General features: G+C 58.7%; 1 protein-coding gene across 2 annotated transcripts in view; it reads left to right on the top strand.

The window, feature by feature from the left end:
* The window catches only part of NHEJ1 (non-homologous end joining factor 1), a 48,431-nt gene that overhangs the window by 499 nt on the left and 22,229 nt on the right, over window positions 1–25,703 (top strand). For both annotated transcript variants that reach the window (XR_012623708.1, XM_074828271.1), the window contains exons 2-5: window positions 174–359; window positions 1,277–1,486; window positions 3,577–3,715; window positions 5,215–5,273. Coding sequence is in view for 1 of the 2 variants with exons in the window: in XM_074828271.1 (XP_074684372.1) it covers window positions 174–359; window positions 1,277–1,486; window positions 3,577–3,715; window positions 5,215–5,273 (594 nt within the window). In the remaining variant the exon portion in view is untranslated. The remainder of the gene's footprint in view (window positions 1–173; window positions 360–1,276; window positions 1,487–3,576; window positions 3,716–5,214; window positions 5,274–25,703) is intronic.

Here is a 25,703-nt window from a genome sequence, read left to right as displayed (position 1 = left end):
TGTGCAGGGATGTGTGTGACCAGAGCTGGCTGAGCATCCTCACCTCCGGGCGGTGAGGTGGGGCTGGCATCATGGAGGGGCCAGCAGGAGCCGAGGGTCCCTGTAAGGCCACCCCAGGGACTGGACTCTTCCTGAGTGGGAGGTGAGGCAGAGACCTTATTGCTCTCTTGCAGATGGAGGGCTCTGAGGAGCTGGAGAGCACCCTCTTGACACAGCCCTGGGCTTCTGTTTGCTTTGGCGAGTCTGCTTTTCTTGCCAAAGCGAGCTTCAGGGATACTGGCTACATATTGCTGATCTCTGACCTCAGCAGTGTCTGGTATGAGAGTGCAGACGCCGAGGCTGTGAGACAAAGGTCCAAGGTGAGTGATTGGAAAGTCAGGGACCTCCTCTTCTCCTTGCAACAGCTGATGTCCCAGCATAAAATGCTTGGTGACACAGTGGCTGTTAGATCTGACAGAGCTTGGGTGCAAACACCTGGCCTGGGAAGCCCCCAGGTGGCTCTGCCCAAGCGATCTCACCCCAGTTGGCTGAGCACCCTCCTCCTGGGAGAGTGGACCAGGCTATTTAGCATGCCCAGGGCAGCCAGGTGTTCACTGGGGCTGCATGCTGAGGCCAGCACACTCATTTCACTAGTGGGTTGTTTGGGCAGCTAGTTTCCCCAGGATCAGTGTACTAAGGAGCTTGAAACAAGGCTGCCTTCCCACCAGTGACAGAGAGACTCCTGTTCATGTTCACAGTCAGGCACAAGTTCCCTTGGGATGTCCTGTCAGCACAGCCCCCAAAACACATGGGGCCATGCCTCATCCCCTCACCCTAGCCTGTGTGCCCAGACCCCTCATGTGCCACCCCTACCTGCCATGTCCCGCTGTCACAGAATGGCTGTGCTGAGCAGCTGGTGGCAGGAGAGGTGGGCATGCGGTGGCAGCCATCCCCCAGCTCTGGCAGGTGAGCTGAGCTGTGACAGCTCTCAGCCAGCCTGTGACACTCGTGGTGGCATGTGGGGCAGATGTGCTAGTGGAGCCCATCGCACCCTGCCTACCAGCTGGGCTCTCCTGGACTGGCAGGGCAGGGGGGCCTTCCCAGCTTGGCTGGCCTGGGAGAACCAGTGGGGAATGTCCTGTTGTGGAGCTGGAAGCTGAGGCCCAGGGGTGGCTTTTTGCAGCGCTGGCACACTCAGAAGTAGTTTGGCTCCTTCTGTGCTGGAGTTTCTGCTGCTTTTTTCCCAGGGCTGAGCTCCCTGGGGAGTTGCTGTACCCCTAACCTTGCCTTTCCCCAGGAGCTGAACAAGCGGTTGACAGTCCACGTGTCCTCCTTCCTACACCGCTTGCGCAACCTGGTGTGCCCCTTGCTGACAGGGGAGCCGGACACCACCACCTCCTTCTCCTGCCACCGCACTGCCAGTGGCCTCAAGCTGCACATGAAGAGCGATCTCTCAGGACTGCCCTTGTACTGGGACTTCCACTGCTGCCTCGCTCCTGTGGAGATGGTGAGTGAAGCTGCAGAGAATTTGGAGAGGGGGAGGGCCAAAATTAAGGATTGTCTCCTAATGCTTGGAGGCTTTTGGGTGGTCTCAGGCCGTGCTGGTGGCTCTCAGGTGCCTGGCTCTGCCTGCTGCCCCTCCTGAGGTTCGCTGTCCCAGTTTCTTCCCACTGAGGCTTTGGCACCTTGGTTGGTGCCTTGCAGCGAGGCAGGGTCAGCCCAGCGCAGACAGCGGGGAGATGTTCAGTTTGGGGTGATGCCCTGCCAGCGCCCCGCATAGCAGAGCGGTGCCATTCTCCTTCGCTGCACGCTGTGGAGCGGGGCACGCAGTGGTGGGTACCCCCACAGGACTCTGTCGTCTGTCGCGACGGAAGGAACTAAAGTGGGGTCTCCCCGGCTTTTAAGGGGCTGCTCTTACCACGGGACTCCCTAACATTTTGGGTTTTGGGAAGCAGCCCCTGGAGCCCGGTGTCGCAAACTGAGCACCCAGGGGCAGCAGCTCCGCCGGACCCCGGGCGGGCGGGGCGGGCGCTGCGGGGCCGGGGCTGTCCGGGCCGCCCCCCCCTGCCGCGGCACCCCGGGGCCCTGCGGCTCTGCGCGCACAAGAGGGCGCCCGGCACCCGCTAACGGCCTCGGCGGGAGCCTCCGGCGGCGGCCTCGGCCCCGAGACCGGCCCTGCGGCTCCGCTGCCGGCGGGAGGCATCGCCCTAAATCCCCGACGCCCCCCTCCTGCCGGCTCCCCCGGGTCCTGCTGCGGGGCACGTCCCTTCTCCCCGCCGTGAATGGCCGCGCTCGGACATCACGGGGAGGAGAACTGGGCTCCCCAGCTACTGTGGGGGTGTCTCCTCCCTTTCAAAGTTGGACTGGGGAGCAAATAAAGTCGGGGTCCCGGCTCGTCCTGGGGACCTGTTGTCCCCCCCTGGGCAAGAAACACGGAAGTTGAGCTGAGAAAGTGCAAAGCCCGATGTCTTGGCTAGTAGCGGCTCCTCTCCTTTTGCTTGGAGACGTGCTGGATGTCTGCAAGGCACCCAGGAGGTGGGAAGCAGTTGGGGTGCTGAGCGTGGCTGGCATGGGTGCAGGAATGGGGACCAACTGCCCTGCTAAGCTCGACTCAGCACCGGTTAGGGGCTGGAGGCAGGCATGGAGCCCACCTGGCAAAATGCTTGCCCCATCCCAGCCCTGCAGCGGATGGTGCCCTCTGAACACTTGGGTGGGTGATGGCTGTCACCTCTGTGGCTTGTGCCTGGGGTGAGCAGAGCGGGGAGGCCTCTGTGGGCTCGCAGCAGGAGCAAGGAGGCTTCACGAGCAGTACTGGGTTGGCTGCCCTCTCACCCGAGGGCTTAGCCTGGCCACAAAGACAAGGGGCGTGCTGGGGCAGGGGGATCCCAAACACCCCCTCAGGGGCTGCGGGAGGTGATGGGAAGGAGGCTGCTTCTTGTGCCGGGTGGCCCAGCCTGGCTCCAGGGCAGGGGATGTGCCCAGGGCTCTGCGTGGGGCTTGTGCGGCTGTAAACTAAGGGTGGGCATGGTGGGCTGTGATGGGGAGCTGCAGTCTGTGCGAGTCCTGCACGTTGGGATCCCTTATACTTTTGATCTCACCTCCCTGGGAAAGTCTTTCCTGTTCCTCAAACTGCAGTTTGACACCTCAGGTCCTTCTGGTTTTTCACCCAGCTGTGCCTGTTCCCTGCATAGGAACATGCCATAGGGTGCACAGAGCCATGGGGAGGATCTGGGTGGCACATGGGGCCCTCTCTGCCTCCTGCTGCACCCCAAATGGTGAATGGAGCATTGCCTACCCCTGCACCCTATCCCCATTGGGCTCTCCCACCCAAAATCTCCCCTGCTGCAGCCCCAGCTGTGAAAGGATGGGGCTAGAATGGAGGGATGTGTCCCACACCATCTGGCCTCCCTTCTCCCAGCTCATGTCTTTTGACTGCTTCCCACTGGATTTGGGTGAGATGTGGGGTATTTTGGGGAGCCGTGTGTGATCTGGGGTGCAGCTCTTGCTAGGGCCTTGATGGCTGCCCTGCTTTGACTGCTCTGTGAACAGCTGTGTGCCTCCCTGGACCTTCGCTAGAGCACCCCTTCTCCATCCTAGGTGTCCCGTCACCTTGTGCGGCCCCTGATTCGGATGAGCCTGGCACTGCAGTACCAGGTGCAGGAGCTGACCTCCTTGCTGATCCAGAAAGATGCTGAGATTGAAGACTACAGGGAGAGCGGGGCCACTCTCAGCAGAGGTGAGGAGGGATGCCCAAGGCCAAGAGAGGAGTGAGCAGGGAATGAGTTTCCTCCTTAGCACGGGGCTGGCATGCTCTGCTCCCTCTGGCTATTACCCAGCCAGGCTTGTGTTTCATGTTCAGCTGCGCTGGCAGTGAGACGGTAGCCAGAAGGCTGGGGAGCAGCCCCTGGGGAGAGCTGGGGGAGGAACAGCCCTTGACCGGTAGCTGGAGGAGTTGGGGAGTCGCCAAGGGGCTCTCCACTTCGCCGAGAGCACCTGGCTGCTCCCCAGGAGCCGGCGGGGATGCCAGCGAGGGCCGGCCCTGGAGCGGTGTCAGGCTCCCTTCCCGAGCGCAGCAGCTCGCCGAGCGCTTGGAGAGCAACCAGGGGCTCCCGGCTCTCCCCGCTGCGGTAAGCGCAGCCGTGAGCGTGAGCCCCTCTGCAGCGCCCAGCCCACCTCGCCATCATGGGGAAAGGGTGGGCGGAAGCTCCCTTGGGTAGGACATGGGTCAGGACCTGCCTGGGGGAGTCACCTTGTGTGTGGGGGTTGTCCTCCACCCATGAAGTTTGGTTGGGCATTGTTTTTCGGGTCATCCCTTGCTAGTGCTGTGCTCTATCCTGCTGCCTTTCCACAGGAACCTTGCCCCCTCTGGGATGTGGGGTCTGATGGGGGGCAGCCCTGACTTGTGTATCATGGCCAGGAAGGTGATGTGGTCCAGACCCTGACCCATGGCAGGTACCCCACCGCAGGAGCCTGGATCTACCCTGCAGCTGCACTAGAGCTGCGTTAGCCAGCCACGCTCCCCTCTCTCCTGCTGCGTGCCGGCTCTTCAGGGCTCGGAACAGCCAGGACAACCCAGTTTGGGTCCAGGGACTGATGCTGGTTGGCAGGTGGCCTCTCTTGTCCCTTGCCTGGGCAAGGCAGGAAGCTGGGAGGAAGCTTTGCACCAGTGCTACTGAGCAAAGCTGGCCAGGTGCTTCTCCAGACAACATCTTACCAATGATGGGGAAAAATTAGTTTTGAATGAGGTGCAGAGCAGAATGAGCTACAACAGGGGTTTGTCCCTGTCCTGCGAGAGGAGGCCACAGGCTGTGTCACCCTTCTAGAAAAGCAGCTGGAGACAAGCAGCCCCCTGTCCCGTGGTGCTCAGCCCCAGGCAGCTCTTTCAAGCTGTAAGATCTGGGAATGGCGCTGAGCATGTCCTGCTGCTGTCCCCTGCTCTGCTGTGCAGGAGGGGGCTGGGACAGGTGTGGACGGGCTCTGGTTTCTGCTACCTGGCTGCTGTGTGCATCAACAGGCTCAACCTTATTCTTCCACATCCCTGTGGTCCTTGCACATTCTGCTAACCGGGGGATGTGTCCCTAGGCCAAGGGGCCTGCTGGGCTCTCCGGCTGGCGCTGGAATGAGCGTGCTGGAGCTGTTCCCCTGCAGCCCCCTCACCCCATGGGCAGGGGAAGCGGAAGCTGGTGTGGGAGGTCTGGTCAGAGCTGCCCAGGCTGATCCTGCTCTCCCTTGCAGACCGCTTGCGGACAGAGCCCTTCCAGGAGAAGATGTTTCAGCAGAACTTCATGGCTGAGGTAAGGAGCAGTGCAAGTCTTCCCGTGCTTGGCAAAGGGGAGTGGTGGGGAGCTGGCACCAGCAGCCCCTGTGCCGGGCTGGATGGGGACACTGGTGGCGATGGCAGGACTTGCCTGGAAAGGGGTAATGACCACTGGCTCTCCCAAGCCCTCCTTGTGTCCTTGCAGCTGGTCTGCAGGGTGAGCAGAGCTGGGGGCACACCTGGCATGGCTGGATGGGGATGTGGCACCGTGTTTTGTCACCCTCTCACCACTGCCTGGCTGCTGGGAGTTGCTGGGCGTGCGAGCCAGACTGGCTGCTCCGTGGGAGCGTGCCATCGCTGCGGCATCCTCACCTGCCTTGCACACTTGCCGTGGACCTGAAATACCGATGTTGATGGCAGGCAGGGAGCAGGTGAATGAGGAGAAGCCATCTGCTCTGTTTGGTTCATCTGCTGCTTTTAAGGGTGGCTTTGTCATGGTGCGTTGTGGGGAACAAGTGCCTTTCAGCCTGTTATCTGTGCCGTGCCCACCGCTCTCCCCTTGGTATGCTTGGCTCTAAAATCAGATGTGCTTTGGAGAAACTGGGTCTGGAAGGAGAGACTCTTTCCTCTGATCCTTTTCTGTTACAATCACAGAAGCATTAAAATGGTTCAAACCAATATGGCAGCATCAGAAATGATTGATGCTCATTGATATAAAAAGACTTGGGATGCTTCTGAGTGTTCCTATGCTCACTGTGAAGGCACAGGAGTGGGGAGCAGTGGTGTCTGCTGGGGACCAGGGACTCAGCCAGGTTATCTGTGGTGTCACACGGGCTTCAAGAGGACATCACTTTGTGAGACACATGCTAATGCTCTTCACAGCCAGCAATAAACCATCTGCAGAGTTTCTAAACTCAGAGACATTCCCTTTTTTATATGAGAGGCATTGCATCCAGTGCAGGCAACTTTCGTTTCCCCCCAGTTATGATGGATAGACATGAATCCACTGCTGGACTGCAACTTGGAGGTTGCCTAGGGCCCGATGATCATGGCCAGATTACATTCACCCTGGGCAAAGAAAGGACATTCCTAAACAGTAATTTATATCCTTCATGCTTTGAAAGGGCTAATTTCCCAAAGCAGGGGGAAAATTATGAGTGAAATCAGCTTGGAGGAAACATTTAGATAGAAAAATGTGAATGAAAATGGTGAGCTCTTTCAGAAGAATTTCAGAACCACAAAAAGCCACAATTCCACAATCAAGAAAGAGGGCAGCGCTGGCTGAGAGCCCGTTCTGGTTCAGTGGCGAAGTGAAGGCAGCAATTAGAAATAAAAGAGCAGTTTATAACAAATGGGAGAGCGGGAGTAGATAGCAATCAATATAAATTAGAAATTATGAAGTGTAGAAAATGGATAACAGAAGCTAAAGACATCAGGGAAAAATCATGGTGGAGGACAGAAGGAAAGGGTTTTATTTAGTGTAGTAGGAGAAAACCCCAAGCTCCCAGCAACGGGATAAGCTTGTTAGTAGATGGAGGTGGTAAAATGATTGATACTGGAGCAGACATGGCAGAAGCAGTCAGTAAATGTTTCGGTGCTGTCGCTGGAAGGATGTGGGCAGATGTGCCAGGATCGGGGGATGATGAAGTGTGTCTTTGTCCAAGGGTCGACTGAACAACATCTGCTAAAGATGAATGTCAGGCTTGAAACTCAGAGTCTTCCAAGAGCTGGTAGGGTGTAGGGCATGGGGCAAGGTGCTCAGTGATGCAGAGTGGGCAGGAGGGGAATGATGCAGCCCTGCACAGAGCCTTGCAAAAGCAGCTGGTGGGAAGCTCATCTGGCAGAGACTTGAGAGGGCAGCTGGTGCTGTGTGTCCCGAGAACAGTCCAGGAACAGCATCTTGGAGCCAGAGCACTGGAGGGGGAATGGGAGGGTTTGGGAGATGGTCCCCCTCTGCATCCCCTGGCAGCCAGGTCTGAGCACCAGCCGCAGGGGAGAGGCTGGTGGAGGGATGCAGTTGTGCGTTCAGGCTGCCTGGGGAGATCTGTCCTCTCTCTGTTCATCCCATTTCTTTATAAACTCGCTGATGATGCTTTTGGCCCATGTACCATCCTGTGGCAATGAACCGTGAGATGCGAGCAGATGCTGCCTTTGGTTTGAACGTGGTATCCTGTCGCTCCTCCTGATGCCTTCGAGGTCTTGTGTTAGTGAGGAACACCAAACATGGCTTTGCAGCTCTCCGCCACCAAAACTGGCTCTTCAACCCAGTCTCCCCTCTCTTCCTGCAGCAGAAAGGTGGTCTGAACGATCTTGTTGTCTCTGGGCAGGTATTTCAGAGCCCCCAGGCAATTTAGTATTCCATTTGTCAGCTCCAAAAAAGAGCAGCTCAAGGGGCTGGGGTCCCTCGGGACATGCCTCAGGGAGCCGGGAACCCTGCAACTGACTCCCGTGTCTGGGTTTTCAAAAAGACGCCGGACAATCAGCGCAGAGTCGCAGGAATGAATTGAGGGCTGGGGAGAGAGCCCGGCATTGAGAGACTTGGAAGGGAAGAGCTCTGTCTAGCTTATCAGGGAGAAAATTGAGAGACGCCTTGATTACAGTGCGTGAGGGTCTTTACAAGGAGAAAATGCTGGTTAGTGAAGAGCTCTCTTTAATCTCGTGGAGAGCAGCGGAGCACGAGCCAGGAACTGGGAGCCAGAGCCAGGCAATTTTGAGCTAGGACAGAGGCACTTGGGTTTGCTCCCGCGGGTGATTAGCGATTGGGGCACGCTCCCAAGGGCAGTGGTTGATCTTCCATCTCTTGATGTCTCCAAAAGCGGGCTGGGAGCCCGTCTGGAAGTAAACCAAGTTGCTGGGCTCTGTCTTAGGATGTGCGTGGTTGAATGTCAGTGGGCAGGAGGGCAGGAGGAGAGGTCTGATGGTCCTTCCAGCCTATTCCTCTGGGAAACAGGGCTTCAGGTTGTGGATGTTTGGTAGTGGTACGCACCTCCCGGCTGGAAAGGGATTGTGATGGTGTGGCACAGGGCTGGTGGGATGCGGGAAAGCATTCCACAGCTTTGCTGGCTTCCCAAACCTTTGCCGCATCCCCTGTGGAGAGGAAAGGACCTGCCAGTCCCCCAGGGCAGAGCTGCAGAGCCTCTCAGCTTAAATATGCCCTTTCCCTGAGCTTGTGTGCACTCGGCTGTCCAGGGCATTTTAACTAATCATGGGGAGTTTTCCAGCAAAGCCCTGGGAATATTTATACGTTTAGGAAACGACGCTTTCACACACGCAGTTTTTGGCAAGGGTTCACTGCTGAGCAGCTGCCTGGGCTTGGGCAGAGCTGGAGGGAGAGCGGCGGCCGCGTGCGAGCCGAGGCAAAGCCGGCAGCTTTTATTGGCAAGCCCAGGGGTTCATGCCGTGAGGGCAAAGAGCAGGCGGCTGGAGAGGGCTCAGCACCTCAAGGCTGCTCCGGCACTCTTCCTAGTAGCCTAGGACCCAGCGGGTTGGGGGTGTTTTGTCCCCAGGTGTTCCTTTGGGTTGCGGAGGTGACCCCATGGGCCAGTGTGGGTTGCCCACCCGCAAGTTTTGAGAGCTTGCCCCGTCCTGGCTATGGTCAGTGTTTTATGACACAGCTTCTCCCAAAGCCCATGGTCCAGCTCTGCAAGGAGGGCAGGGTCAGGGTCTCCCTGCAGCACCATGCCCCCTGCCCTGGGGAGGGCAGGGACAGGTACGCTGGGGACAAGCTCACCGATACCATCAATGCAAATATAGCCCCTGCACCCCAGGATGCTTTGCTCTGCATATTTTTATCTGCCGTGGCCGGTGCGTGCAGGGGCGGCTGCTCCGCACCTCCACGAGCCGAACGCGGGACCTCAGCAAACAGGACGCGGCGGGTTCACGGCTCGACCCCGGGGCCCAGCGAGGAGGAGGAGGATGTGCCATCAAAACAAGCAACGCCGGAGAGGAAGATAAACAAACAGGCGGCTTCCAGTGCGGCCCCGGCCGAGGGCGAGCGGGAGCCCCGAGGCCAGGGCTGGCGGCGGTGCCGGCGGCGGTGCCGGCTGACGTCAGGGCTCTCAGGGGTCAGCATCCCTCTTATTGTTCCCCACCGGGGCTGGGACGGGGGCCAGGCGCCCGTCCCCCTCCCGCGAGGGGACATGGGCCAGCGGGGCAGGTGGAGGGCGGCTGGGGCACCCGCTGGAGCCACTGGCCATTGCCACCCCAGGGTCCATCTGGGCACCTGCCTGCATGCTGCCTGCCTCCAGCGCCCTGCCTCTCCTTTTTAACAGGTGCTAAAAATAAGCCCTGGGGAGTGGAGCTGCGGCTGTCTGGCCAAGGGCGAAGGCGGTGGTGGGCCGCACGTTTTGCAGGGCGGGGACGGCATCCCTCAAACCCGCGCCAGCCCGGTGCGGCGGGGAGGAAGCGGCCCTTTGGCTCCTTCCAACGAGGGATGTTTTTAATTAGCGCAAGGTAGCTGTGGCTTTGCAGCTGTGACCGGGCCAGAGCGGGGCTGACGACATGGGCACAACATGGGCTGCTCACACGCAAGGTGCACGGCCTGGGAGTAAAGATGTCGCGGGCGCTTGGCCGGGCTGGGCTCCCTCAGCACGGGGCTGGGGAAGGAGCTGGCAGCTGTGGCACTGTTGCTAGCAGGGCTGAGCGGAGCAAAAGTTGCAAGGCCCCGGACAGGCTGGCTTGGGGCAGAGGTGGCAGCATGGGGCTGGCTTTTGGGGACACCCAGATGAGCAGAGCACGCTGTTGTGTACAGCCAAGCATCTGTGCTGTGCTCGTCCCGTGAGACCCATGGGTGCCTGTGTCCTGTTCTGGACTGGGGCCACTTGTGGGGCCCTTGTTTCATTCCTGGACAAGCTTGGATCACCCCATCTTGTTGCTGCCCTGGGGTCCAGGTCCCATGCTGGAAATGCAGTGGGCTGCCCTGCACACACGTGTATGCAAGGAGCTGCATGCTGCTGCGATCAGGAGAGGAGGATCGCTCGTTCTCAGCGTGTGTGTGCAAGAGCACGAGGGTGCGCACAAGAACAGGAGCATCCATGCCCATGCAAGGGGCAGAGAGTCACATCTGATGGCTGAAGGGGACACGGGCCAGGGGCCAGGGGCCAGCACTTCATGCCCACAGTGGGACATTTGGGGAGGAGCACAGGCGTTCATCACTGCGTGGGGGCCGACCGCTGCTTGGCCACCGGCCCCCCTGCAGTGTTTGCCGTGGAGGCGCGTGGCAGGCGGCACTGCGGCGTTATTTATTTGTTTGCTGAGGCCCTATCAGGTGAGGGGGGCCCTGCCAGGGTGTGCTTTCTGGGCCACTGCCGGCAGCCACAGGCCGCTTGCACAAGCAGTGAGTCAGTGGAGCTGCATGCTGCTAAAACCAGACTTGGCACAGGCGCCCGGGGCAGCAGCCTGCCCGAAATAGTGCCCAGACCACGGGCAAGGAGCGACCCTCCAGCAGCCGAGCCATGGCTGGGCTGGCTGTGATTGCTCCAGCCCTTGCATCTGCCAGGGATGGGGATGTGCTGCGGCAGCAGTGGCTGCTGTCCCGGGAGCCCTGCAGGGATGTTCCCGCTGGGGATGTGGGGGGGTTCACAGCCCAACCCCCTGTGATTGTGGCTGTGCCTGGCCGCAGCTCTGGCTTTGCCACTGCAGAGAGTGGGTGGCACCTGGGCCAGGTACAGGCAGCTGCCTACATGGTCGCAGCACCACTTCAGCCCAGCATCACCTGGTGGCTTGTTTGGGGATGGGGGGATGGACAAGCACCATCACAGCCACCCTCTCTGGGGCACCGCATGGCCCTTGGCTCTGCAGTGGCACATGGTCTGGCATGTGTACAGAACCCTCCTTTGCAGTCAGAGTCTTCCTTATCCTTGCCATGCCATGCCATGCTGTGCCATACCATGTCATGCTGCACCGTGCCATGTAAAGCTGTGCCATGCCATGCCATACCGTGCTGGGTGCTGCTTCAAGCAGGCAGAGGGATGTCACAGGCTGTCTGGCAGAAGGGGCCAGACCCTGCTCCTGGGGGAGAGGCCCCAGCCCATGCACGGGCACCGGCCGTGCAGTGCTGCTGAGGAGCAGCTCAGCTCGGAGGATGATTGATCTTATGTCAGCAAGCAGTGGTTTGAGCCAGTGCCAGGCCTCAGCTCAAACGGGAGCATTGAAGGGGGAGAGCCCCTTCCCCCTCCGGAAAGCGGAGCAGCAATCCCCTGCCACCACCCCCAGCCCCGCTCCCACATCTTGGGCATTATTGGCCCCATGGTCACAGGCAGCTGCCTGGCCCTGGGGAGGGTGTGGCAGGCAGCGGTGAGCGCGCAGGCATCTAGGGTCCCAGCCTCACCAAGCTGAGCTCGCTGGGGCTGTGTTTGGGTTAGAGGAGGGCAAAGGGGGGATGTGGGGACAGCTGGCGGGGGGAAGGTGTGGGGCACAGTCTGCCCCTTGCTGCTGCACCCCGCAGCTGCCTGCCCCGGCCCTTCAGCTCAGGATGTGGCAGTGGCTCCTACAAGCAAAGGACCTTTTGGGGAGGAGAACAAGGTGGACTTTGACAGGGCTTCTAAAGGCACTGCTCTGTGTTAGCAAGGGACGTGGTGGCTTCTCCGTCCCCAGCTGATGGGGTCTGGACCAGGGCGTTGCCATCCCTGCCAGCTCTGCCAGCCACAGGCAGGGCAGAGGAGCGGTGCTGCCTTCTCCAGCTCCCTGCACCCCTGCTGTGCCCAAAACGGGCTGCCAGATTTATTCACCACTTCCCTGTGTGTCCTGGACCCTTCCCCAGCTCCTCCCATACCCCCAGCTGTGCCCCTTCTCCGGTGACATCCATGGGCAGTTTTTTTCAGTGTTTCTGAGAGCGGTTCCCTCCCTGTCCCTTGGGCCAATGCAACCGTAGCCTCTGCCAGTCATGCCAGCCCATGCAGAGGTGGTACCAAACAGCTGGGCACATCTGGGCAGGCAGCAACACCCAGGGAGGGGTTGCTCTGCACCCCAGGGGGCACAGCCATCGGACTCCTGAGGCTGCCTGTTCCCACTCCGCTTGGACCTTCGCATCCTATGTATCTGCATAAGGAAACAGGGCCATTCATGTATTTCTCTCTCTATTTATACCTCTCCCTTTCCGTATTTAGTGTGTATGCAGGCAGAGGGGGCAATGAACGCCGGGGCCGCTGATGTTCTTGGCTCCAGTGCCGGCTGGAATTTTGTCCTGGAATGTATCCTGAACCGCTCTGAAAACACGAATAAATCTCTGTGTGTTGTGTGCATGTGTGTACACAAATATATAGACAACGTATAGACACGGAACCATATAGGGCATTTGTGAGCTTTGCTATTTAAAGGAAGGAGTAGTTAGAGGGCTCTTGGTGAGGCAAACACCTCCAGATCAAAGGGATGCAGGGCACTCTGGTAGCAGCCAGGCACCTTGGGAGATAGGTGGCCCTTGCTCCTCTCCAGGGAGCTGAAGTCACCCCATTGGTGACAAGGTGTGCCAGCCCCAAGCAGTGCTCTGATGCCCCAGGGGCTGCATTTCAAGGAGATATCTGCTCCCTGGTCTCCAGTTTCCCAGTGAGAGGTCCAGAAAGCCAGCTCCTGCGCTGCTGACACAGGCTGCGGAGCCTGGTGTGCAGCCAGATGCAGTAGGGTCAGGATATCAGCCCCTCTGGGCACCGGGTGGTCCAGGGCTTCTGGAGGGTCAGAGGTTGGCTCCTGAACATCAACTGGTGCTCTTGGCTGTTGAGGACAGATGATGATCATGTGTAAAAGGAGAAAACAGATGTTGGGTAGCAGGTCCCAAGTAGGTGCTGGGCCGGACATCTCCTTGGGATGCTGGAACATCTGGTGCTCACGACTGTCTGGGAAAGACAATGAAAAGGGGAAAATAGAAATTGTGTACCAGATCCCAAACAGGATGCTTGGCCATGCCAGGAGGGCAACTCCTTGGGAGGTGCTGGCAGCTGCCTTGCTGGGGATACTGGATGAGGCCCTGGCGGGAGCACTGCAGGGTCTCTCAGCACCCTTTGACCAGGGAGCAGAAGCCCCGTTTAGCCCAGCTCAGGGTCACGCCAGCTTGTCTTCTGGGTGCTGAAAAAAATGATATTTTGGGCTGAAAATGCCCATGTTTGGTCTCTGGCCAAAGGCGATGTGTTTGTGGGTGGGGGAAATTGGAGCAAATTCCTGCTGCGAGTCCTGCACGTGTGCTCGGGCGTGTGGGTAGGGGAAATACAGTTTTCCTTTTGAAAAAAAGCCCCGCTTATTTTTATACAGAACTCCAGAAGGGCTGAAGGTGGAAACTTGGCCTGTCAGCAGCTGTCGCAGGGGAGCGGGTCCCTGCCTGAGTTTGGGGGGAAACCACAGCTGGGTGTTAATGGGACTGTTAATGAATTAATGTTGGCTGCTGGGGGCCAGGGGGGAGCCTGGCTCGGCAGGGCATGCGCGTGTGGAGCCCTGCCCGGCACACGGGCTCTGACTCCCGGCATGCCTGCAGAAAGCCCCAGCTGTGGGAGCCATGCACTTGTGGAGGTGGGAGTCTCCCCTTCCAGTCATATCTTGCTCTCCAGGTTGTGGAAACGCTTAAAAATGTGGCCCCATTATGGGGAGAGGGTCCCACACCAGAGAGCCTGCATGCAGCCGGCATGAGTGTGTTATCTTTTGACTGTGGGCATCTGCTGCCTGAGCTGGTGGTATTGCTTAATGCTGGGTCTCCTCAGCTGCCGAAACCAAATCTTTAAAGTAATTTAAACAAAACAGCAGGGAAGTGAAATCCCCCCAGGTTTATTTATGGGTTGGAAAGCTTGTGCTGCTCAATCAGTGCAACATCTGCAGCAGCAACGCTGGTCTCTGCATGGCACTGCCTGTCTGCAGCCCTTCTTGGGGTTGTTTCTCTTGCTGTCTCCCCCAAAATGTGGAGAAGCACCCATGTGAATGAGGTGAGCATAGCCGTGCCCCATGTTGCAGGCTCAGCAGTACATTTGCACAGCTTTCACACCCGGTTTTCTGGGGACAGCTCTGGAGGAGGTTGTGCTAACACGCTCACCCAATGTCAGCATGGTGGGGGTGCAGTGGGGCCAAGGAATAGCACCGTAACCTGGTTGGACTAGAAATGAAAAGGAAAATGCAGAGAGGATATGGGAAAGAGAGAGCAAATTCTTCTGCATGGATGTCTCCTGCTGCATTTGGCTTCAGGCTCTGTGGGCGAGATCTCAGCCATGGGGAAGCCTGTGGCATCTCCTGGGGTTTCACCCTCTGGTACCAGACAGCTGTTGAACCAAGAGGAAAGAGTGACCACCTTGAGGGAGGGATGACCATGCTGAGGAAGGGATGACAACGTTAAAGAAGGGATGACCATGCTGAGGAAGGAAAGACCAAGGAAGGGATGGCCATGCTGTGAAAGGGAAGACGATGCTAAAGTAGGGATGACCATGCCCAGCATGGGACTGTGGATGGACAGGTTCCCCAACAGAAGATGCTGTTACAGATGGAGACAGAGCCTCCTCCTCTGCTGGGAGGAAGGCTGGAAGAGCCTGAGCTCTCGGGAGCTCTGCTTGCTCCTCAGGGATGTTGTGCTTGCACCCAGGCTGCAGATGCTCTGCCAGCTCCAGTGCTGCGTGTCTGTAGGTGGGTGCAGACAGACCCTCACCTCAGTAAGGAAACCCCTCTGGGCTGTTGGACCCAGTACCTTCCCCAAGACCCTGTGCTGGCCCTTTGGGGTCAAGCTTCAAGTGTGCAGCTGATGTCTGCTGCTCAGTGCCGAACCCGGACAGTGGGGCTGATACCCCAGGGGCTGCATTTCATGGAGGTCTCTGCTCCGTGGTCTCCAGTTTCTCTGGAGCCCTCTCACAGCCCTACTCCTTGCATGGGTGGGCTCTACACAACTGGCCCCCCCATGCTGGAGAAGGTCCTTTGGAGGATCCCAAATCCCAGCTTTGAGGGGCTCTGAGGCTCCTCTGTGCCCAGCTGCCAGCTCTTGGGGACCAGCTCTGTCTCCACTGGGCCCACAGCCCTTCCCAACCCCATCCCAGACAGACGGATATCCCAAAACCCACTGGTCCCAGGGGCCTCCACTTTGGGTCCCTCTGGCTGAATGAGGTGGTGTGCGTGTGCCCAGACTGTCCCCTCCTGTGACTGTACAGTACACACGGCTAAATATATGTCTGTGCAGATACAGGAACTCAGAGGGACTGAGTGATGCTCCCTTTCTATACCTCTTTTCATGGGGAGAGCTAATGAGATTCATGTCATTAAAGGGCTGATGTTTTGTGGGATGGGAGCCTTTTAAACGGGATGTGTCCTGGCTTAGTCATGGCAAATATTTACTAAAAAAAAAAAAAGAGAAAGAAAAAAAAAAGGGACATACCGTATAAAATTAGAGTTCTGAAAATAGTATTTAGAGCAAGTGAGAAAGAGGAACCTAAAACAGAAAATACAGCCCAGTCTGTTCAGGAGTCAGGGGAAAAAGAGAGAGCGAGGGGAAAAAAAAAAAAGCCAGAGATAAATCGAGAGAAACCTCGGCAGTAAAAACAGCATCTTGGTAAATAGACTATTAAAAAAATTCTGACCTGCTTTATGGCTTTCTTGGCTGCCGTTCAGCTGTGCTGCCCTGGCCGGCACGGAGGGAAGGTAGCAGGAGCCGGCGTCTGTGTGGATGCTCAGAGCCCCGGGACGCGGCTCCCCCCCCTCGTGCAGCCGCGCGGGGCGTTAAATTTAGCCACATAATGATGGCCCTGAGGAGGCAGCCTTTTGTAGCCACACTGTAATTACTGCCTCGCTTATAAATTTTATTTTTCTTATTATGTTTCCTCCTCCTCCTCCGTTGGGGAAGGGGTGGGGGGGTCTCCCACACCCCCATCAAACCCGCAGCTCTCCGGGGAGTGGGGGGTACTACTGCAGGGATGGAGCAGGTCCACGGGATGGAGGGGAAGGTGGGAATGGCTGCCTGAGCCCTGCGCCACCCTGTGCCGCTCCCCTGCCCTGATACAGGGCTCAGGCCCACATTTGGGGATGGGGGAGGCGTTGAGCTGACCCTACTGTGGTAGGGTCTCCGCAGCCCAAATCGTGGGTGTCTTGCCGCCCCCCAAGCCTTAGCATAGCCCTCTCAGGGTGCTTGGGAGATGGGCTTGTGCAGGCAGGACCAGACGGTCTCTGGTGGAGCTGTGAGCCTGTGGCACAGTCAGGCTGGTGAGGCAGCCAGGACCCCCACCAGACGCAAGGAGCGGCCCTGCTCGGCGGGCCACTGGCTCCAGCCCTGGTCCTCACGGAGATGGGAAAGGCGAAAAGGGTGAGGGCTGGTCCCAGCCCCCTACTCCTGCCGGGAGCAGGGCAAAGGGGATGGCTCCTCTGTGAGCCAGTGCAAGTAGGGGACAGCTTCAGGCCGGGCAAGAACGTGCCAGAAAAGGTCTCATTCCCCTCTTGTTTTCCCAAAACAAAGGAAGCAGCCTTGCATTGCTGGAAGTCGCGTGCTCGGGCTGTGCTGACTTGTTATCATCCGATAACCCGGCGACCTGGGAGCTGCCCTGCTCCTCACCCGTCGAGCCCTCACTACGGGATGCGAACAGCTTCCGCATGAGCTGCCTTTTGCAGAGATCCGTTTTCCGCTGCCTGGGCTGGGGGGTTGGACAGCAGTGGGGACTACCACGGTGGCCCCGGCTGGCCCCAGGCTCCCGGTGTGCCATGCACCATATACCCAGTGGGGGACCTGTCCATGCAGGTGACGGTGGGTGGTGAGGGCAGAAGAAATGCAGAGGTGACAGGTGCTTTGGTGTGGCCCAGGTGCTGCCATCCTGTACAGGGCATGGAAGGAGATTTGGGGCTCTGCTGCATCTCGCTTTGCCCCATACAACTTCTCTGAGAGCCCCGTGGCCAGGCAGGGTGGGCAGTGTGTGGGGCTGGGGGCCAGGGTTCCTTGGAGCACACAATGATGCCTTCAGGGAAGGGACCCTTGTAAACCACTGAAGAAGGCTGTTCAGCACTGGGACTGCCTGCTTTCCCTTCCAGCTCTGCCTCTTCTCCCAAACTCATGCCCTGGGGAGGGTGCAATGGTGCCAAGGTGCCATAGGGACTTTGGTGGGGCTGGAGGTGAGAGTGGTGTTCATCCATCACTGTGGGGGAGCGTCTCCTTGGCAGAGCTGTTCATGGGGGACATGTGGGACCACAGCAGCCCCACCCAGCTGTGCCCATGGGAGCTGGCTCATCCCAAAGTAGCCCCTTTCTCCTGCCCTGTGCTATAAGGGCTCTGTTCAGCACTATGATGACCTGAGGCAACCTCCATCCCTTGCTCAAGTGCCTGTTTCAGGGCAGGTGGGACAATAGTAAATCAACTCCTTTAAAGCCTCCCGACCCGCAGCCCCACAGACGTGCTGGTCTTCATCCCTCCCTCATCTCCTGCGGGCATGCCGGGGGCTGGCACACTGGCCATCCGCCCGGGCATGGGGCTGCCTCGGCTGCTGGCCAGGAGGCTCCTGGTCCGGCTGGGTCTGTGCCCTGACCCTCCACCCCACTGCAGGGTCCGTGGCTTCTGCTGGGCACCGGGGATTCAGCACCGAGGTGGTCGCGGGAGCCCTCAGGAACAGCGGCCACCACCTCGACAGTGGTGGCTTGGGAGCCCAGGTGTAGAGAGCGCTGGGAACTGGGAGACAAAGTGCCCTTTCAGCCCGAGCCCTGGAAAGATATGTGTGTGTGTGTGTGTGTGTGTCTGTGGAGGTTAATGCCCTCAGCCCCGGGGAGAGGCAAGGAGAGAGCGCGGGCTGGCTTCATCCCCGCTGGGAGCCGGGAGCTGGGAGCCGGCCCCGCACGTGTGCCTCTGCGTGTGCCTGCGTGTGCCTCTGTGTGCAGGAGGCTTATGCATTTCCGTCTTGGTGTATTTATGTACGTCATGTGTGTGTCTTACTCATCATTATGTTTTTCTTTCCTTGTTCTTGGGTCTTTCCCCCACCCCCGCCATGGGTCTATAATTCTTATGGCATTTTATTCTTCCCTTTTTTTTTTTTTTGGTTTAAATCTCCAGTTTTGGAAGTTGCTAACTCCTTAGGAAAATAAACTGTATTTTTAGTGCTTGTCTGCAAGGCTGCTGATCCTGCCTACCTCTGCTCATCTCTTACTCACTATTTGTTTAAGCTTTTATTTTCCCCTTCGCCCCATGCTGGGGTGTGGGGGCAGACAGTGGTACGCTGGAGCTGAGCAGCACGACAGGAGTGTGCCGAAGTTGTCAATGAGCAAAAAGCATCTCCAGTCTGGCCTTTATTGAGGTCTGGGCTTGCGTAGCGCTGGAGCAGCCTGCCCTGTAATCAGCCAGCCACCGGAGCTGGCCAGCCTTGTAATAAAGCAGCTCTATATTTATTTGTTCTGTTTATACCCTGCTCTGTAATAAGTTGGGAGCCCTCCCCACTCCCCCCATTTTCTTTGGGAAGCTCCTCTGGGTCTCTGAAGGGATTTGCCATCTCGTGTGCAACGGATGCTCGGAGCCCTGCATCCTGCAAGCAGTTCTGGCCACATCTGAGCCACACGCCCCGTGCTCTGTGTGCACACCCTGTGCCCACCGTCCCCATCCTCTCCCCAGCATCCCAATCCCTGTTCCCCCACCCACAGAGCCCCCATGGCTCTCCCAGTACCCCGCATCCCTCCCGTGGCCTCTTCTCCCCATCCCCACCGCCCCCAGCTCTGCCTCTGCCAGCCCCCCTCCTCCCCCTCTCTATTTCAACCTTGGGTCTTTTTAAAATACATTCATTAAAGGGAGCTCAGTTGCCCTTTCCCTGGCGAGGCTGGAACACTGACAGCCTGTTCGCCCGCGTGTCTGTAATTAAACTCAATCTCTGGGTGAATACAACAATGTGACTGCACAGAATAATTCCTGGAGATCCTGACGCCGAGGAGGAGTGTGGCCTGTGAGCGGCCCATTCACGCCTGGCTTTCTATAAATACTTTACTATGTGGCACTAAGAAAACTTCAAGCCCTTTCCACCCCCCCCCCTTTTTTTTTTTATTAGTGCTACATAATATAGTAATTGTGTGACTAGAAGGTCTCCGCTGTGCCTGCCCGGGTTCACAGGCCTGGGTGTGACCTCGCACTGCACCGGCCGAGCGCAGGAGCCTGCTGCCATGTCCAGGGACGGCCGTGCCGGCCCCAGGGCTGCCAGCCTCGCCAAGGGGATGCAGGTGGCCCGGGTCACCCTCCAGCCCAGAGCTGGAGGAATGCTGTGGGGATGCTCTGCCAAGTCAAAAGGCTTACACCCCTAAAATCCTTCCCAGTCATGTCCCTGCTGGCAGCAGTGCTTGGCTGATATATGTCCTGTGGTCCTGGGATCTGTGGCTGCTGGGAGGAGATGCAGATGGATATCAGGCCAGAGGGATGAAGGATAGGTTGGGGAGAGCACCCCTAGGTCCCCATGGCCCTCAGCATGGCTGCTCCGCAGGTCCCAGCTCGGGAGCTCTCTGGCCCTGGGGTCCTTGGGAAGCCCCAGGGCAGCTGCTCCCCAGGTCCCATCCTGCCCAAGGACAGGGAGGAGGTGTGTGTCCCAAGTGCAATCACATCCCACCTGCCGTCCCTGTGCCTCTTTGGGCCCTGCCTGCCCTCCTCTCCCCCGGACCCTGCCGGTGGCATGGCTGGAAAGATGCTCAGGCACCCCCCCAGCTCCCTACGTAATCCTCCCTCTAGCTCTGTAACCTTCATCAATGACGCTTTTAAAAGCATCAGTGGCCCATGCAGACCCTGCCAGCTTGGGCTGCCCCTTGCCCAGAGGGGCTGGAGCCAGTCAGTGCAATTTTCCCCAGCCGCGGGGTGTGCCAGCCCCATGCTCTCCCCTGCTCCCCAGGCAGCACCCCTCAGGGGGCTCCCGGGGTGCCACAGCCACACGTGCCTGGCACGGCGCAGGTGCCATGGTTGCAGAGCAGTCGGCTCCCTGCCTGCCTGGCTCTTGCTCCCTGCATTTTGGGACCTGGGGGTTGCAGAGAGAGCAGGGCTCCCATCCCACTCCCCGCGGGCTGCTGGAGAGCTGGAGCACATAGCCTGGGGACATAGGCTGGGGACAGGCATGCCACCCTCGCCCTGCCAGTGGCATACCTGGCATGGTCCTGGCAGGGTTGACGTGAGGATATCGCTGCATTTGTGTGCCAAGAGTAATATTAGATCTTCGTGCCACATTGATATTCCTGAAAGCCGCAATGGGCGTTAATATTCATGAGCCCACTCAGCCTCATCCATATTCATGTAGCATCCCTCGACTGCACGGCCCCTGTGTGTTTTTCACCTGCTTGGCAGCGTGGTGCCCAGGAAGGTGCCAACCTGCCACCAGCCAGGGCTGAGCGAGGGCCATGGTTGCTGGTGCAGGATGAGCTGTGGGGATTTGGGGACTGACTCTTCCTGGGTGCTGCCCCATTTTGTGGCCGCCCAGTTGAGCTTGGAGCTGAGCAGACCCATGGGTAGCACCTGGGAACAGGGACCCTCTGGTGTCCCTCCTCGCCTCTCCCCTGCAGCCTTGCACAGTCTCCAGCCCCTGCAGCCCTGTCCCTCCCTGGCACCCCTGCCTTGGGGAGGGGGGGGGGGGCGGGGCCTAAACCAGTCCCCAAAACTTCCCAGTGCCACTGGAAGCCCTTGGGCGGAGTGAGCCTGGTGATGCAGAGTGCCATGAGGGTCTCAAGTACCTCCACCACCTGTAATGCTCCATCCCATCCCCTCCATCCCTCTCCCCCTCTCTGTCCCTCTCTGATTTGCTGCTGATGTCTCTCTGCATGGCCACCTAACTGCCCGGTCTCCTGGATTTATTTTGTAGGACAACCCAAACTCACTCCCAACCCCAGCACCAGGGGCTTGGAGCCCAAAGGAGACAGTCTGGAGGCATTTAATTCCTCATCATTGCCACACTGCTGCAAAATGGGTGCCCTAGGTGTCAGAGCTGCGGAGAGGTGGTCAAGGGTCTCCAAGCTGTCCCCCCAGCCCCCAGGGCAGCTCAGCACTGTCACCCCCCTGTGCAATGCTATGGGTTGCCTTTGCACCCCAGAAGCACCAAACCTTGCCCTGCACCCATCCTGTGCAGGGCTGTGACCTTTCCTCGTTGTCACAGCCTCAGGCAGAAGGGGACAGGGGTGAGCAGAGCGGGCAGCGTGCCCCCTGCCTGTAGCTGGGCCTGGTCCCCTGCACCTGCCTGGCTGGGTACGGCGGCTGGCTCTGCACTGGTGGGTTTGGGGACGCGCCATGCACCATCATGTGACAGGGACACGGCAAATGGTGTCCTGTCTCTGGTCAGCTGCCAGCTGCATGGGGCTGCAGATCCTGGCACTGCATCTCTGCATCCCAGGACTGTATCTCTGTGTCCCAGGCACTGCATCATGGCAGCCTCAGCGCTGCATTTCTGCATCCCACCTTTGTATCTCTGCAACCCCAGCACTGCCTCTCTGCATCCCGGGCACTGCATTTCTGTGTCACCCTGGCTGCAGCCTCTGAGGCAGGGATGCTTCTGGGCCACAGGGCTGGTACCAGCATTGTGCTTTCGCCCTGGTTAGCAGTGCAGCAGGGAGCCACGCAGGGGCTGTCATGCATCAGGGATGCCGTGGCCAAGGAGCTTTCCCCCATCACCACAGCATCAGCCCCATGTGGGTTTGGAGCAGGGATGTGCCTGGGGCTGGATCCTGCCCTGCTTTTCCCTGCTGCACAGGTCCCTCCATGCTCGGCACTCTCATGGCAAGTGGATTAGGGAAAATGAGTGGGGCTAAGCCCCAAATTTGGGGGTTCTGGGCCTATTTTCTGCTTTAAGAAGGCTACAAGGAGTGAAAGCTTTTGCTGGGAGCAGTGGAGGGCTGGGTGTGGGGTCCCAACTCCCCGGCCCCTGCTGGGGCAAGGCACGAAGGACTGGAGCTAACTGGGAGCTGCCCAGCGTGGTGCAGGGAGAAAACAGCATCAGTGGTGACAACAAACTGCCATGGCTGACTTCCTCTCTGATAGTTTATTGCTTACTTCTTGGCAAAGGCCCTCTGTTTGCCTATTCATTTATGATTTTGCTGCAAAACCTGTTGATATTAGAGATTTTCCCAAAACCTCAGCTCTCAAAGTTATGGGATTGCAAGAAAAGGTGAATCTGCTGTGTAGGATCATGGGGGCTCAGCTGGCTCATGGCAAGTATATATGATGGGATGCTGATGGCAGCAAGGCTCTGCTTGCTGCTCAGCATGTCCCTGGTTGCCCATGTCCTCACATCAGTACCCCTGCAGAGGAGAGTGTGAAGCCCGGTGGGCAGATGGAGACCTACCAAGAGTTCCTTGTGCTGAGCGCCCGTGTCAGGAGTGCTGCGTGTTTCGGGTTGCACATGTGCTTTGCATTTGGTGTGTGCCCTTGGAGTAAAACCAGAAGCCGCTCGCTCTAGGTGATGCTCTGCTATCTTCTTGCACTGGCCCTCGGGGACAGGGCATCCCTGAAGGGACATACAGGTTGGTGCATCTCTGGGGCTGCCATCGGCTGCTCTGCCGCACTCAGCTGGTGCCAGTTCTTTTTCCCAATTGGGAGCACTGCCCCTGCACCTCTCCCCTGTCCTCTCATCCCTTGCTTTAGGCTCCTGGCAGCTCTCAGACATGGATACCACAGTGGGCTGCTGTTCATCCACAGCTTTGTGCACCTCCCCTCTCCAGCCTCCCGCTCACCACTTTGGCAGCTCATCTTCAAGCTTCTTCTGGTTCAGGGGTACTGTTGGGGTCTCCCCACAGCCAGACCCCTTACCCCTGCCTGTAGCGAGGGTTCGGACTGCTGGGGAGCCTGACGAGGCTTCCCCAGCCCTTCGCAGGGGTCTGTCCCATGCTGCCCCATGGAGAGGTCCCTCCATCCCAGAGGCTTTCTATGGTCAGGGGTCTCAGCAGAGCCATGCAGCATGGAGCCGGGGTGCCCTTCCCCTGGCTCCTGGCCGTGCCGGCCTGTCTGCGTGGCTCCCGGCGCTCCTGCCTCCCCTGCCTTTCACTTGTGTGTTTTTACGGCTCGGAGGGAGCCGTCCTGCCCCAATTCCCCGCATGCTCCTAATTTCATAGTTCTCTCCATATATCCATATATATCCATATAGCATTTGATACAGGTTTTATGGGCATTTCCATACGTTTTACAGACACAGCCATTACAGAGCCAGGTTTCACCTGAGAAACCTCAGGGGAGTGGAGCACTGAATCGCCTTAGTCTTGGCCCCAGAACAAGGCTCTCTTCTCTCCCTTGCTGGGGCTGCCGCTATCAGCGCTGCAGAGGGCAGGGGGACAGCGAGGGGCTGGCGGTGCCTGCCCCAGGAGCTGGGATGCTGCCTATAGCCTCATCCATCCTGCTCTTTGTGGCCTCATCCTGCAAACCCCAGCACTGTCATTGCTGCCCCTTGCTCCCTCCCCAGCTGGCTGCCACTGGCAGAGGGGCTGCTTTGTGCTGGGCTGCTCAGTGCAGCTCAGGACCACAATCTGTATGGCCAGGTTGCCAGGATTTGGCCCATTTGCCTGCCTGTTGGGCTGTGCATCTGGCTGGCTGCGGGGACTGGAAGCCCTCGGTGGTGGTACAAAGGGAGATGCCATCCTGGCTGGTGGGGCAGTGGCACTGCCACACAAGTCTCTGGATCATCTCAGCTGCTGCGGTGCATGCAGAGCATCTGACCTCCGGCAAAGCAGCCCCTGGCTGGTGGATGGGCAGAAAATGGATCCAGCTGCATGCAGCTCTCCTCACATCTTGGCATGCTGCAGAGACTGCCGGCACTGCAGTAATGCCCAGCACTGCTCAGGGGCTGATCATGTTCCCAGCACAGGGGAGAAGCCTCAGACCTTGTTTAGAAAGAAGCCAGGTGACACATGCCTTCATCACCACTGTGGTCAGACCCTGGAGCAGCCTGAAGTGCAAATCTGGGGCATGCCCGTGACATCGTGCCCAGGTGCTGGGCTGCTGAGCAGAGTCTGCAGGGGAGGATGGACTGGGGCAAGCAGGTGCAGGGATGAGCCCTCCCTTAGTACCCCCTGCCCAGTGCTTCTTGTCAGGGACAAACATAGCAGCACCTACAAGGGTAGGTGCTTTGGGTTCCTGGTTCTCCTGGTTTCACGCTGGACTGATGGGCCCAGGAATTTTTCACCTTGCTTGTGAATTCCCGTTTGTAGGGCAAGTGCCCACTCCCACCCAGTGCTGCCTCCAGCCAACGCCACAGAGACTGCTCCTTGCTGCTTGGCCATCCCCAGCATGGCAGTGGCATCATCCGACCCAGCCCTGCATGCGAGCAGTGCCTTGACTTGGCTATTAATAACAGCTCCCCTCTCCCCTTTCGAAGGCTAGTGGGAGCCCAGGGTACATCCCATTCTGTTTTTGTGAACAGGTCCCAAAAGCAGGAACCATTTGTGGCTTCCCTGGCCGGCGTGTCTCTCCTTGGCCTCCAGCATGTGCTATTTTCTGTGCTGTTTACTGTTCTTCTGTGGGCTGTCAGGTTTCCGCGCTGGGGAAAGGCTTGTAAATGGGGCGGGGGGGCAGCGAGTCCGCACGGAGGGGCTACGGGAAGGGGGGGTGGATGGAGGAGCACAGACATGGCCTTTATCGCAGCCTAGGGGATGTGTGGCTCATAAATCCGGCTCAGGCAGATAGGGGATAAATCATCCCAGCTCGGGCACTGGTGGTTACCCATGGTTAGAAATTAACTTTGTGTTGGATGGGTCCCAGGCTGTGGGATGGGAAGGGGAGGCTGCTACGGGCAGCGTGCCTCCCGCCCGGCCAGCCCCTGAGCCAGGCTGCAGGCAAGCAAGCGAGTGCCCAGTGCCCTGGCCTGGGCAGGCAGGGCTGGCGGGCACAATTAAAGCCAGAGCTGATGAAGCAAACATCCTAGGGTGGATGCTGTGGCTGAACCTGTGCTGTGGGAGATGATCCCCTGGCACTGACACCAACCTGGTTGGGCTTTGGTGCTTCAATGACTGGCTGTAGCCACTGCACGAGCCACCCTTAGGCTGCAGGCACACAGGGCACTGGGAGACACTGGTCTGCATGGGAGGGGACGGGGAGCCAGGGTGCCAGGGAAGGTGGCAAGGTGTGTGCGTGGGGCAGGAGGATGGATGTGCTCACAGCAGGACTGTCCTTTCCCCCAACAGCTCCAGCCCAGGGCTTGGCAGAGCCGGGAGCCCCATCCTGGTGTCACAGGGACACACAGACTGGGGCAGTCTCTGGTCCAGCTCTGTGCCTCTGAGGGTGGGAGGAGGCAGTGAAGCCCACAGACCCTTGTTTCACTTCCCCTCTCCAGCTGCAGCATCCTTCTAGCCCCAATTCCCCTTTCTCCCATCCCCAGCAGTCCCTGCACAGCTCCATGAGCATCCCCAAACCTTGCCCTGTGTAGGCCCAGGACTTCCCAGGGGGCTTTTAGGTACGCGACTGCAGCAACGTCTTCTCCATCTGCTCATGGCAAGTACGCATAGCTGGGACCATGCCATCCTTGGGGGCCCAGAGCACCCACCAAGGGGGGAGAAGGGGCAAGGCTGGTGGGGACACCCCTCCTGCAGTGGGTCTCCAGGCAGCTGGCTCAGC

This window comes from Strix aluco, chromosome 6 (genome assembly GCF_031877795.1).
Source record: "Strix aluco isolate bStrAlu1 chromosome 6, bStrAlu1.hap1, whole genome shotgun sequence".
Classification (NCBI taxonomy): domain Eukaryota; kingdom Metazoa; phylum Chordata; class Aves; order Strigiformes; family Strigidae; genus Strix; species Strix aluco.
This window is presented reverse-complemented; position numbering and strand designations above follow the sequence as displayed.